This window comes from Lepidochelys olivacea (genome assembly GCF_965140295.1).
Source record: "Lepidochelys olivacea isolate rLepOli2 genome assembly, chromosome: 27".
NCBI classification, from domain to species: domain Eukaryota; kingdom Metazoa; phylum Chordata; order Testudines; family Cheloniidae; genus Lepidochelys; species Lepidochelys olivacea.
This window is the reverse complement of record NC_140437.1, coordinates 10249965-10265347: the sequence shown is the minus strand read 5'-3', so window position 1 is coordinate 10265347 and position 15383 is coordinate 10249965. Positions and strand designations below refer to the sequence as shown.

Genomic DNA, 15383 nt, shown 5'->3' with positions numbered 1-15383 from the left:
AGTGTCGCTTAGCCAGTTGGTCCCCAGCCTGTAGCAGTGCATAGCATTCTTCCATCCTAAGTGCAGGACTCTGCACTTGTCCTTGTTGAACATCATCAGATTTCTTTTGGCCCAATCCTCCAATTTGTCTAGGGCCCTCTGTATCCTATCCCTACCCTCCAGCGTATCTACCTCTCCTCCCAGTTTAGTGTCATCCGTGAACTTGCTGTGGGTGCAATCCATCCCATCATCCAGATCATTAATGAAGATGTTGAACAAAACTGGCCCCAAGACTGACCTCTGGGACACTCCGCTTGATACCGGCTGCCAACTAGACATCGAGCCGTTGATCACTACCTTTTGAGCCTGATAATCTAGCCAGTCCTTAACCTGTTCTTTCATCACTGAGGGCTGCTCACCTCCTCCCCATACTGTGCTGCCCAGTGAAGCAGTCTGGGAGCTGACCTTGCCTGGGAAGACTGAGGCAAAAAAAGCATTGAGTACTTCAGCTAGACATCGAGACTAGACATTGAGACGTTGATCAGTAGCCGTTGAGTCTGAGGATCTAGCCAGCTTTCTATCCATATTATGGTCCATTCATCCAATCCATACTTCTTTAACTTGCTGGCAAGAATACTGTGGGAGACCGTATCAAAAGCTTTGCTGAGGTCAAGGTATATCACGTCCACCGCTTTCCCCATATCCACAGAGCCAGTTATATCATCATAGAAGGCAATCAGGTTGGTCAGGCATGACTTGCCCTTGGTGAATCCATGCTGTCTGTTCCTGACCACTTTCCTCTCCTCCAAGTGCTTCAAAATAGACTTCTTGAGGACCTGCTCCATGCTTTTTTCGGCCCTCTTACTATTTTTTTTATTTGGGGAATATATTTAATTTGAGAATCTATTATGTATTTTTAAATAGTCTCCATGCAGTTTGTAGGCATTTCACCCTTGTGACTGTTTTTTCTAATTTCCATTTAACTAGCTTCATCATTATTGTGTAGTTCCCCTTTTGAAGTTATATCCTACTGTGTTGGGTTTTTTTGGTGCTTTCCCCCCCCCCATAAGGATGTTAAATTTAATTACATTATTGTCACTATTACCAAGCAGTTCGTCTACATTCACTTCCTGGACCAAATGCTGTAACTCCACTTAGGACTAAATCAAGACTTGCCTCTCCCCATGTGGGTTCCAGGACAAGCTGAGGTGACATGTATGAAGTCAATATGGGGATATTTGAAATCCCCCATTATTATTGGGTTTTCTGTTTTTGTAGCCTCTCTAATCTCCCTGAGCGTTTCACAACCACCATCCTGGTCAGGTGATCGGTAGTATATTCCTATTGCTATACTCTTATTATTCAAGCATGGAATTTCTATCCATAGAGATTCTATGGTACAGTTTGATTCATTTAAGATTTTTACTTTATTTGACACTATGCGTGTAGAGGAAAAATTTGTGTGTACTTGGGGGCAGGAAGCAAAGACCTCGGGAATTCTGGCAATTATTACTCCCTGCTTTTTATATCACACACTATAAAACAATGACATAGCAACATTTATTTCAGTTACTTAAGTGAGCGTTGTATAATTTGGACAAATTAGAAGCAGAAATTTAAAAGAAATACTAAACATGATTAGTGTATTATTACATTAATAAATAAGCTTCTATAATCTCTATCAGGTGTGACACGAGAAGGCATATCTGCACCTTTCAAAATAGCCATCTGAAGATAAAATATTGTAGCAAACGGTTAGTAAACTGTACTGAAACAAACAGACTTGGATTATGCAGGACACTCTGATCAACAGAAGAGGGCACTTGTTTTCTAGGAAATAAACACATTCAATACAAAAAGAGTTCAGCAGCAGAAACCAATGTTTATTTCTCCTCAATTCATAGCTAGTGTCTGATTCTTCCCTTTTCTTTTTAAGTCCTGAGTTATAAAGTCAGGCTCTATCTGTCAGCAACAATGAATCCAACTTTAATACAAGATTAAACTGCTGAAATAAGAGGAATGGGTTTAATCTCATTAATATGTTCATACACAGGAACAGTAGACTAGTAAAGACTGTCTTTGTGCAAGTTTCCCCTCAAGCAATGCCAATGAACTGAAATTCTGGTTTATGGACCTCAGCGCTATTTCAGTTCTAAATCCTTCCAAAGCAGTTCTGCCAATGTACCTGAGTCCTCACCTACTATATAACCCTAGCTGTTTCAGTCCAGGATCCTCCCAGTACTTTGTCAAAGCATCTCAGTCCTAACCTCTTACATCCCCAGGGTATTTAAAAACCTTTGTCCAAATCATACTAGATTGTATCATGATTTTGTGATGCAGAAAAATATCCACGAGGGACTAGATGTACACAAAATTAATTTTTGTTTGTGACCCATGAAAAGATTAGAACTGAAATGCAGTAGTGAAGGGCCTCTGGTTTAAGACAATTTGCCAGCTAAACTCAATGTAATGATCTTTTGCAATACTGTTTCAAGGAATATTGGACATCTTTTCATTCCATTAGCCTGTTTTCATTGCCTGTAATTTTAATCAGTCTCTTAATCGAGGGACAAGGGAAGTTCATTTCTGGATCACTAACATTTTAGGCAGGACAGTTATGATTGAAATGAAGGACTTCTCATTGCTTGATGTTTAAAACAATGTTACCTTGAAGTTTAGATTTGCTGGTGTAATTTTTGTAAGTTTCTCTTGATGCCCTTTCATTGCATGCCATTTTTTCCAAGCTGGTTCCCATCTGTTAAGATCCCTTCTTAATCTTTTAAATCAGTTACTGAAGACATTTATACTTTGTTATTTTTAAAAAAATGACATGAGGGTATTTACGCTCATAAAAGTGAGGGGGCTAAAAGACACTTGCTTGAGCCACAATGCAAACAGACAGTGTGCAAGTTTCCCTACACAGATCTGTCAAAACACCTCTTTGTGATTGTTATTCAGTGATTTTGCATATCACTGATTTATCACACATTCAAATTCCACACCTGGGTCTGTCCTTAACAGAGACTCAAATGATACAATCCTTTCGGGATGTGACAGGACAAACACATGTATTAGGACAAATACGGATTTTAAATTGTATTTTATTAGCCAAAATAACATCTGTGTATAACCCACACCTCCACCTAGTCCTACCAAATGTTTTGCACATGGGTAGTGCACAATGGAGGCTAAGCTTCCCCAAACCTCATGTCACCAGGGTGGGGGGGGGAGAGGGGGATGGAGGAGTGGCAGATTACCACAAGAGCCCATGGGGCCCCGGCCAATTTGAGGCCCCCGGAAAAACCTCCCCCAGCCATGTCCCCGGGGCTGCTTTTCTGGTCTCGAGGCTACAGTGGGAAAGGGTAGGGGGAAGGGAGTGAGAAGGGGATGCGATATTGGGGGAAGAGGCAGAGTGGGGGAGGGGCTGTGGGAAAGGGGTAGAATGGGGTGCGGCCATGAGTGTGGCCGGGGGTGGAACAGGGGATGGGCTTCAGGCTCAGGGCTCTGGCAAGGGACAAGAGTTCCGCCATGGTCGGGCCGAGCTCTCAGTCCTCCATGCCGCCCTGGCTGGGGCCATGGGGGAGGCTGAGAGAAGTGAGCGGGGGTGTGGACTCAACCAGAAGAGGGCCAGGCTTCAGCTGGAAGAGGTGAGGCAGGGGCTAGACTCCCCAAGAGGAAGCTTCACCCACCACCCACGGTTTAGCATCTGATTCTCCTTTCACAGCAGTGTAAAAGGTAACTGCAATGGGGTTATGCTGGTGTAAAACCAGTGTAAATTTAGGATCAGGACCTTTGTGTTTAGACAAGGCTGCTCTTCCAACACAATACCGCAGAAAAAAGTTAAGTTGACTTTATGACCTGACATGCATCTCACTTGGCAGAAGGCTCATGTCATAGCTACAAGATAATAATTTTACTAGACGACCAGGCAGAGTGAGATGCTGTGAAGGAGAAATCCCTTCCTCATAAACAAAAAGTATCTGCAATAATAGGAATGGGAATACAGACACAAGATACTTATATTTCTCCTTGAAATGTTCCAGTTTGAAAGTGTCTCTTTCAAGAAACAGGGCTGCTATGGTTCAGTTTGGTACAAAATACAAGCAGATCCTCTTAAACAAACAACTACTCTAAATAAAGGAATAAAAATAAATCTGTTTAAGAAACACCAAAGGCCTAATCTTTACAGTGCTTTTCTCATGTAAACCATCTAACCCAAACCCCTTTCAAAACTCTGTAGGACTTCTGTACAACCTGATGTTACACTTATCTGTCACCAAGGCAAATTATTCTCACTAAAAGGATTTTGCCAAGTAATTAGAAACAGAAAGCTATATGGACGTCTTCCGTATGTTCACTTTCCAGGATGGTAAATATTTTTCAATTAAAGTTGGAATCTATTGCCAACTCATTCACTTAATGAAACGTAAGGTTTATTTAGATTTTGAAATACTGCCATTTTCTCCATTATAAAGTGTAAAATGATAAAGACTAGGATCCAAATTCAGCTTTGGCACTGATGTTAATAGGAACTGACCCCATTAATGTCAGGGCTAAATCTGAAGCTACTTATGTATGTTAAAATCTGAAAATTATACGCTGATTGGGATTCCTCACTTTACCTCAAACTTACCTATAATCTCCCAAAATGCTACAGACCTGCCATTACACATGATTATTAATAATAGCGGGCGCAATGAAATAAAGAGATCTAGCAGGATGTTCATAAGGCCTGTTGCTCTAAAAAATATTGGCAAAGTGGGTGCCTAAGTTTAAGCACCTGAATAAGTGCCCTGATTTTCAGAAGTGCTGCGTACCCACAGCTTCCATTAATTTTAAGAAATGATTTATTCCCTCTGTAGTAGTTACAGTGGGCTAATCAATTCATATGCTGATTGGTGAACGTTCTTTGGGCCTGAAGATCCGACGCAAGTTGTGGGTCAAACTTGAATCTTAACTAGTGACCCCTGGGCCACTCTTTGTGTGGAGGGTATAAATGGACCATTAAGGAGCAGTAACCAGACATTATTTTTAATAAGCTCAGCTCTGCAGGAACATGCAGTGTCTCAGCTTTGCCCTCACTGGTAGATCATAAACAAACTATACTTGACTCTTATACATTGAGATGTACAGATTAAGAACAAAGCATTTTACAAAGGAGGGAACTCATCCTTATATTACACACAAGGAGACTGAGTCAGACAGAAGAAGAAATTTGACCAAGGGTAGTGGCAGAGGCAGGAATAAAATAAAATCCAGGTCTCTTGACACCCTGTCTAGTGCCCTATCCACTAATGGTTCTGTCACTTTTAACATTAAGAAAGTTTCAGAAGAGCTGTGGGGGTATGAAATGAAAACCTGGGTAACAAGGACGGCATTGCATACAGTGACCAGAATTCCAACCTTTGTCTCTGGCAACATTTTAAGGCCAGTCAAATTTGTAATGCCATTTATTCATAAGTACTTGGCAAGGAGCATTTTAAGCAGTGTGCAGTAATTTAACGAAACAAGACATGTTGTCAGATTTTAATCCCCCCCTCCCCCTTAGAATCAAATCAGATCTCCCCAAATTTCTGGCCTTTAGAATTCCTCATGTCCTCACCAGTTCTCAAAAGCTAAACTTCCTTCATGTGTTTTGGAAGCCTGAAGCAATAACACTTCTTAAGGCCATACTGCAACAAGAACAGACCTTATATAGTGGGTACTGCAGCGGGGCTGTAGCCACGTTGGTCCCAGGAAAGTTTGACTCTCTCACCAACAGAAGTTGGGCCAATAAAAGATACCACCTTACCCACCATGTCTCTCTAATAGACAGACTCTGTGCACCAGGGAAGAGGATGGTGTGAACCTTGCCTTGAATTCTTGTTACCTTAAAAATGTGTGCTTTGAGAATGTGATGTCCCAGCTCAATAGTCTGTTGTCGGTTTAGCTTCCCCTCCTGACGAGAAAACCAGAAGGCAAGCAGTGTGTGGCCACTCCTAGGAACAAGAATTTTAAAAAGTTAGTATTTGAAGAATCGCATTTCATTTTTAAATCCCAGGGGTCTTCCTTGGGGGTCGGTGTCATTCAGCATCACCGATCTTACGTGCTGCCTTACAAGGAAGACCTAGGCTATCAGTCTCACTCAAACTACTTCCCCAGAGAATGACTTCTCAGATCCACATGCCTGTAGGGTGCAAGCTGAAGAACTTGCTTTTAATTGGTTGTAAACTATGACCAAACAACTGCTGAAATAGAGCCTGGACATTTGGTTGAGTCCCTCTAATGAGGATGTATCTCTGCATACTTCTTAATGGTACCTCACTATTTTAGACCCAATTGCTTTATGTTTTCTTACTCTAATTCCTTGACATAAGTAGTGTTGGGTCATGAAGTTGAGACTAGAAAAATGTTTTTGTTAAAGAAGAGAAGCGTGGATCTCATTTCAAGTTTCCTCTGTACACACAGCATCTGGTGTTCTCTCTTTCTTTTTGGGTCTCTGTCAACTCATTTTAAATTGTGGGGATGGTTAGAAAAGTGACTACGTATAAATGGTACCTTCTCAGGGCTTGTCTACATTGAGAAATCAACCAGAACTGCTATTCATACCCTACCTAAAATAACTTTCAAGTGTAGACAAGCCCTTATTCTTCAGATCTGCTGTGTGTGTGTGTGTGTTCTGAGTCATATTTGCTGGCTTTATGGACAAAGTAATATTTTACAACAGTACTTTTTTACTCCTGTTAGCCTTGCAGAGCCAACCCAGCTTGGGAGAATGAACTGGACTAATTCTGATTTGAATACCATGACATAAACTAATCACAGGACTTTTATTACTGCTGAGTGTGTATGACTTAAGAACTATGCTTGATTTACAGATTCTGGGGGAATTACCAGTACTGGAAATTAGGAAATACGTAGTTTTACTTGTAATGTAAACAGGTATGAACTGTAATCAGTGCGATACAGCAATCATAGAACCCAGTGTTGCCATTTTAAAATCACTTTACAGAGAAAACCTGTGCTTTGAGGGAACACCATCAGCTTAACTTTTTGAAAGTGAAACATTTTAATAAAATCCAGTTTCAGAAAAAAGAAAAGGAGTACTTGTGGCACCTTAGAGACTAACCAATTTATCTGAGCATAAGTTTTCGTGAGCTACAGCTCACTTCATCGGATGCGTAAAAGTGGAAAATGCAGTGAGGATATTTTTATACACACAGACCATGAAAAAATGGGCATTTATCCCTTCAAAAGGTTTTCTCTTCCCCCACCCCACTCTCCTGCTGGTAATAGCTTATCTAAAGTGATCACTCTCCTTACAATGTGTATGATAATCAAGGTGGGAAAGAAGCCCTTGAGGAATTCCACCATGATTTCAACAATTTCCATCCCACCATCAACCTCAGCCTGGACCAGTCCACACAAGAGATCCACTTCCTGGACACTACGGTGCTAATAAGCGATGGTCACATAAACACCACCCTATACTGGAAACCTACTGACTGCTATTCCTACCTACATGCCTCCAGCTTTCACCCAGACCACACCACACGGTCCATTGTCTACAGCCAAGCTCTACGATACAACCGTATTTGCTCCAACCCCTCAGACAGAGACAAACACCTACAAGATCTCTATCAAGCATTCTTACAACTACAATACCCACCTGCTGAAGTGAAGAAACAGACTGACAGAGCCAGAAGAGTTCCCAGAAGTCACCTAGTACAGGACAGTCCTAACAAAGAAAATAACAGAACGCCACTAGCCATCACCTTCAGCCCCCAACTAAAACCTCTCCAAAGCATTATCAAGGATCTACAACCTATCCTGAAGGATGACCCATCACTCTCACAAGTCTTGGAAGACAGGCCAGTCCTTGCCTACAGACAGCCCCCCAACCTGAAGCAAATACTCACCAGCAACTACATATCACACAACAGAACCACTAACCCAGGAACCTATCCTTGCAACAAAGCCCGTTGCCAACTGTGTCCACATATCTATTCAGGGGACACCATCATAGGACCTAATCACATCAGCCACACTATCAAAGGCTCGTTCACCTGCACATCTACCAATGTGATATATGCCATCATGTGCCAGCGATGCCCCTCTGCCATGTACATTGGTCAAACTGGACAGTCTCTACGTAAAAGAATAAATGGACACAAATCAGATGTCAAGAATTATAACATTCATAAACCAGTCGGAGAACACTTCAATATCTCTGGTCACACAATTACAGACATGAAAGTTGCGATATTACAACAGAAAAACTTCAAAACCAGACTCCAGCGAGAGACTGCTGAATTGGAATTCATTTGCAAATTGGATACAATTAACTTAGGCTTGAATAGAGACTGGGAGTGGCTAAGTCATTATGCAAGGTAACCTATTTCCCCTTCTTTTTTCCTACCCCCCTCCCTGTTCCTCAGACGTTTTTGTTAAACCCTGGATTTATGCTGGAAATGGCCCACCTTGATTATCATACACATTGTAAGGAGAGTGATCACTTTAGATAAGCTATTGCCAGCAGGAGAGTGGGGTGGGGGAAGAGAAAACCTTTTGAAGTAATAAACACCCATTTGTTCATGGTCTGAGTGTATAAAAATATCCTCACTGCATTTTCCACTTTTATGCATCCGATGAAGTGAACTGTAGCTCACGAAAGCTTATGCTCAAATAAATTGGTTAGTCTCTAAGGTGCCACAAGTACTCCTGTTCTTTTTGCGAATACAGACTAAGACGGCTGCTACTCTGAAACCTGTCAGTTTCAGAAAGAAATTTTTATATAATCAGCCAGATGCTTCATTCTGTTATATCTCCCTAACACTGTTGTAATTCCTCTCTGATGTAAAACAATATTACAAGGGTTTCTAAACTTTCCTGTTGATATTTACAAAGATGGTTTCAGCAAGGGAGAAGCTAATTAACTGACAGGAAAGTGAAATTGGACTGTATATATTGAGTGCTGGCAAATGCATAAAGTAAACTGGAAAAAAAGAGAGGAAAATGTATTTCATTAACTTCTTTCAGTTCTAGTGATCTTAGGTGTCCTTTAAAGATTAAGGACCTGATTCTCTTCTGCTTTGGGCCCTCTATAGTCATTTAACACCAGTGAAAAGCAGGTATAAAACATAACCAGATCAGAAATTAATTTAGAATTGTACATCCACTTTGCACTGGTGAAAGTGGCAGCACAAGATGTAAAGCAGAGAAGGATCAGGCCCCAAAGAATGTTCCGTACTTGGACTTGTGTGGCCTGGAAACAGTATCTCCTGGTAAAAAAATCTCTTGTTTTTGTTAGAAGTGCTTCTCCTGACAGCAACACTCCTTTCTCATTTTACATTTAAATATACTGTACTTTGAAAAGGAAAAAAACAAAACAACAAAGAGATTCACGTGAAGGAACACTTTGAGAAGCAGAGTTACAAAAAGCAGTGTCCGGATTAATGTATAAGCAGCCCAGATACAGTGACCTCCCGGTCTTTTTGAGTGCCAGCTCGGCAATCTTCTACATGGTCCACATATATCAGAAACATAAATAAGCACTGTTAGAACTGCCTTCTTTGTTGTACTCCACAGTGAAAAACGTGTGAGAAGAGAGAGAATTGTCTGTAACTTCCCCTTGACACTACAGATAAGGAACAAAGGCATGTGTATTGCATTATTTTGCTTTTCTGAGACCTTGGAAGCCTCAGGGACTTTTTTAACCAATTTCTTTTCTGGAACCAATGTAGCGGTACATTTAAAAAACAACAACCCTCCCCACCCCACAAAGCTAACACGATGTGACTTGTAGCTTTAATAGGGTTTTTAAGGACAGAGCATGCCACTATCCCATTAGTACCTTATCAAATGAAAAAACTAATATACCAGTGCTTAGAATGATCTAAATGCAACTGAGTAATCTAGACTAGAAGATCAACGTTTCCACAATGCTAGGGCTTATCAGCATGTCTAAATCCAAAGAACGATAATCCTTAGAGACAGTACTTTCTAAAAGGGAAACTGTTTTGTTTTAAGCATAGCACGGAAGTGAAGGATTTGTAAACCAGGGCCAGGTGTTCAGCAAGCTTCTCATACGCAGCCCTGCCAATGAATCTTAATTCTGACAGGTAATACAGAGACTGATGATTATTTGCCAGATGGTAGGATGGTTTTAAAATATGGACACTTGACCATTAGCAGAGGGGTGCAGGAACAATTTTTATGGTGGGGGGTTGAGAGCCATTGAACCAAAGTGCAAAGCCTGATGGAAACCACTTCAAGCCAGGGAGTGCGGCAGCACCCCTAGGTCCAGCACCAATGCATTAGCAGAATAGGATGAACAACAAAACACATTTTCAATGGTTTTCCTTAAAAGGCAGGACTTGAACCCTTTTCTTCATGAGTCAAAGGCCAGAGCATTAAACTTATACATAATTCTATTGTACCTCTCCCCAAAATGCAATAAATGTAAAAGTACAACATCAACTTAAATATCAGTCTGCCATCTGAAACTTTTGTACCTACTATTGTTACAAGTAACGCTTAAGATGAGTAGAACTGAAAAGGATTCCAGAGAAAATATATTTATTTCTGTTTATTCAGTTTATGTATTTTGTTTATTTGGCAGCATTTTGCGTATAGTCAGTTTCACCGCTGTCCATGTGCACGTGTGTAGCTTACTTAATCAGTAACTTCCCTGTTTGTGCGAGTCTTTCACACAGCAGTGACGGACAGAAAACCGTGTGCCAGATGGGAACGGGACTGGAAAACCATGGAAATGGCAGGGGGAGTTTGAAGTGGTTGTAGCACCTGAAGCCTCTTTAGGAGTTTTTTTTTTTGTGTGCGTGTGAAATTGACTAGATTTGCAGTCAGTGGTGCCCCTTTACAGAAGATAATCTCGCAAACACCATGTTTACAGTAGCAGCGGTTTTCTGAAATACACTGACCACAACTGCAACGGGTGATCATGACCTAGGATTAGCCTCCAGAAGTGCCCTTAAAGAGGAAAGAAACTGGATGAAAAGGAAACAGACACTGTGATGTACTGCTCGAGTTCTGTGGGATGCAGCTGCAACTCAAGCACTACAGCAAACCTCATTACTACTGTTAGTTTAATACACCAAGTGCATCTAGTGGCTAACCTGACTTATCTGCTGGGCAATGTCCCATACATTTACCTCAGCCAAAAGGATGGCGGTTTGAGCCCACCCAGAGAACTCAGCTCCTGGCCTTCCTTGGGAGAGAAGGCAGTCTTATGCACTGGACTGGAAATCAGGAGCTCTGAACCTTTACTCTGGGCTCTGATACTGTCTCCATACATGGGCCTGTCAGCCTCAGTTTTCTCATCTGTGAAACAAAGCTAATAGCGCTCACACTTGCCTACTGCACAGAGGTGACTGAAGAATAGTCCGAAAAGGTTTGGAAAGAGCTTCGAACACAAAGCTCTCTATGTTAATGGTAGGTATTCATGGCATATCCAGGCACCTCTAATGTGGCTGGGTCCATGTACCAAAAGATAAGGTGCAATTCTCAACCCATGCAGCCCCAGGCAGCAGGTAGTTCCAGTTGTTTCCCAGCTGCGGCTGGTAGAATGCATGTGTATGTATAATATATCTGTATGTATGGTTTGGGCTGTTGTTATGAATAAGGCATGCACCACCTATTTCAGAATAAAGGACAGGATTCATGAGCAGCATGTTACCTCTGCAATACTTCTCCTACCTAAAAGCAGTGGCTTTGGACTTGCTGATAAATACCTGCAGTGACTTGCCCTGTCAATGGTAATTGCACACTGAAACGGATTCTAACAGCAGTGTCTTTTTTAAAAACACAGCAGAGAATGACAGAAGTGATTTCTACATCAAGGAGCCACGTGAAATGATTTGCTTTGAATTTCACCACAGCAGAGGCTTATCCTCAGCAGGTTTCTATTTTTAATGTAAGTTTTTGTGTGTGAAAAATTGTTAGTGCTGCCAGCTCTGTTATCAAAGCTTTTGTTCACTCTCCTAGGTGGCATGTGTCACTGCGTGCTAACGCTGCACAGTACATCACAGACTATTCCCAGACAGACATATACATACTCGAGAGACTATGGTCTTGATCCTGCAAGTTCTGGCACAATATGAGATATGCACAAGACTGTTGTTGCCAGGCCTAATACAAGTGAGGGTTACATGTGGACACTGGAAAAGCTGAGTATGAGGCATAGTCCCCTGGACTGAGTAGGGTAGCCCCTGTGTGCCTGCTCCCCAACCAACCAGAATGCAGGGTATAAAAGGGCTGGAGCACAGGCAGAAAAAGGGAAGTTACTTCCCTTACTGTAACTGGATTTCTTTGAGACATGCAGTCCCCATCTGTATTCCACTGCAGGTATGCATGGGCTCCAAGAGCCTGAGACTGGAGAATTCTTGCAATTGGCGTCTGTCCATCTGTGTCTGCACCCTGCTCTTCTCATGCTCAGCTCTGACGGTATATGCTTTGAACAGGGGGTTGGACTAAATGACCTCCTGAGGTCTCTTCCAACCCTAATCTTCTATGATTCTATAAGGGGTGGTGTGGACCGACCGCCTCTCCCCTTCCTTCTTTACTGTTAATCCAGACATGATCGAAGCAGAGGGGAAAGCATAGCTGAATTCTGATAGGAACCACACATCTGGAAGAACTCAAGGTACAATAAGGTAAGTAACTTCCCTTTCTTCTTTGAGTGCTCGTCCCTATATGTATTCCTCTATGGGTGAGTTACAAGGGCACTGTGACAAGAGGAGGGCGTGAAGATGTAGGTAGTATGGCTGCTTGTAGAACTTGTATCCCAAAAGATATGTCAGCGGAGGAGGCTTGGACCAAGGTGTAAAGTCTTCTGGATGCGTGGATGGAGCTCCACACTGCTCCCTTGCAAATAAGAAGCAGGGATACTTTGTGCAGTGAGGTTACTGAGGCTCCTTGTAGAGTGATCCTGTAGCCTGTGTGGGAGAGCAGATGTGAAATGAAGTAGGATATAGCCAGAGATCCACTTGGAGAGTTTCTGGGAGGAAAAAGCTTGCCCTCAGGCTCATTCAGCTACGGCAACAAACAATCTACATTACTTTCTGATCTGTTTTGTTCTCTTCAGGTAAAATATCAATGCTTATCACACGTTGCGGGCACACTGCTCATCACATGTCGTGGGCATGAGCCTCCACTCCTCGCTGGAAGCAAGGAGCTTTGGGAAGAACGCAGGCAAGTGAATTTCAGGTGCAGTTGTAGAGAGACTCTCTCTTTATGGAATATTGTGTATGGTGGGTATGCCATTAGGGCAGAGGTGGGCAAACTATGGCCCGGGGGGCCACATCTGGCCTGCGGGACCATCCTGCCAAGCCCCTGAGCTGTCCCCCATCCCCCACAGCCACGCCGCCAGGCAGGCAGTCTTCTGGCCCACCGCTCCTGTCAGGCAGCACGCCAGCACGCCAGTGCGGCTGGCTCCTGCATGGTAAGGGGGCGGGGAGCACGGGGGGTAGGATAAGGGGCAGGGGGTCCTGAGGGGCAGTCAGGGGACAGGGAGCAGGGGGTGGTTCGATGGGGCGGAGGTTCTGGGGGGGGGCAGTCAGGGAACGGAGAGCAGGGGGAGTTGGACAGGGGGTGGGGTATCAGGGGACCGTTAGGGGCGGGGGTGTGGATGGGGTCGTGGCAGTCAGGGGACAGGGAGCGCGGGGGGGGGGGTCCTGGGGAGCGGTTGGGGTGGTAGGTCCTGGTGGGAGGGGGTGTTCAGGGGTCAAGAAGTAGAGGGGGGTTGGATGGGTTGGGAGTTCTGAGGGGGGCGGGAAGTGGGAGGGGGTGGATAGGGGGCGGATAGGGGGCAGGGGCCAGGCTGTGTGGGGAGGCACAGCCTTCCCTACCCAGCCCTCCATACAGCTGCGCAACCCCGATGTGGCCCTCGGGCCAAAAAGTTTGCCCACCCCTGCATTAGGGCCTCAAGTTCACCTACCCTTTTAGTCAAGGAAATGGCGACGAGGAAGGTATCCTTCATTGACATCAAACATCTAGCTAGGATTTGGAAGGACGGCTTAGTGGGTTTTTTGCTCATGCAGTAGAGGCTGATGCACTAAGCTTCAGAGGTCCCAGGTTCGACCTTGCACACTGACGACCGGGGTCTGTCGCTGTTACACTTCCCTTCAGCAAGATAATGTTATCCGGTGGAGTCCTTGCTGCTATCAATAACGGCTTGCACAGTTCCAGGACAGGAATGTTCTAGATGTGACGAGCATTCCAGCAGTGATATGAAGAGCATCCAGGTTGGGATGACTGACCTTGCTGTTCTCCTGAGCCAAGAGATCTGTCAAGGACTGAATGTTGATGGGCAATGGGGTTGACATTCACAAAAGACTCAGGAACCAGAACTGTCTGGGCCATTTGGATGCAATGATGATGGCTTGTGCTCTGTCTTGTCAAATTTTCCAAAGAACCCCAGGATAGCTGCAGGATGGGAGGAAAGGCACAGTTCAAGTGGCCTATCCAAGGGAGTAGGAGAGCATTGATGTCGGAGAGAAGGCTTTGAATTCTTTGACCATAGGATGGTGTTCCAAGAAGGAGGAGTGCTAGGCAGAGATGGGCTCCACCTAACGAAGAGAGGGAAGAGCATCTTCGCATCGCAAGCAGGCTGGCTAACCTAGTGAGGAGGGATTTAAACTAGGTTCACCAGGGAAAGGAGACCAAAGCCCTGAGGTAAATGGGGACGTGGGATACCGGGAGGAAGCACGAGCAGGAGAGCGTGAGAGGGGAGGGCTCCTGCCTCATACTGAGAAAGAGGGACTATCAGTGAATTATCTCAAGTGTCTATACACAAATGCAAGAAGCCTGGGAAACAAGCAGGGAGAACTGGAAGTCCTGGCAAAGTCAAGGAATAATGATGTGATTGGAATAACAGAGACTTGGTGGGATAACTCACATGACTGGAGTACTGTCATGGATGGATATAAACTGTTCAGGAAGGACAGGCAGGGCAGAAAAGGTGGGGGAGTTGCATTGTATGTAAGAGATCAGTATGACTGCTCAGAGCTCCGGTATGAAACTGCAGAAAAACCTGAGTGTCTCTGGATTAAGTTTAGAAGTGTGAGTAACAAGGGTGATGTCGTGGTGGGAGTCTGCTATAGACCACCGGACCAGGGGGATGAGGTGGACGAGGCTTTCTTCTGGCAACTCATGGAAGTTACTAGATTGCAGGCCCTGGTTCTCATGGGAGACTTCAATCACCCTGATACCTGCTGCGAGAGCAATACATCGGTGCACAGACAATCCAGGAAGTTTTTGGAAAGCGTAGGGGACAATTTCCTGGTGCAAGTGCTGGAGGAACCAACTAGGGGCAGAGCTCTTCTTGACCTGCTGCTCACAGACCGGGAAGAATTAGTAGGGGAAGTTAAAGTGGATGGGAACCTGGGAGGCAGTGACCATGAGATGGT

General features: G+C 43.9%; 1 protein-coding gene across 1 annotated transcript in view; it reads right to left on the bottom strand.

Moving 5' to 3' along the window:
• The window catches only part of TANC2 (tetratricopeptide repeat, ankyrin repeat and coiled-coil containing 2), a 690066-nt gene that overhangs the window by 44338 nt on the left and 630345 nt on the right, over positions 1–15383 (bottom strand). The window contains exon 16 of the mRNA XM_084615604.1: positions 5849–5957. Within this exon, the coding sequence (XP_084471730.1) occupies positions 5849–5957 (109 nt within the window). The remainder of the gene's footprint in view (positions 1–5848; positions 5958–15383) is intronic.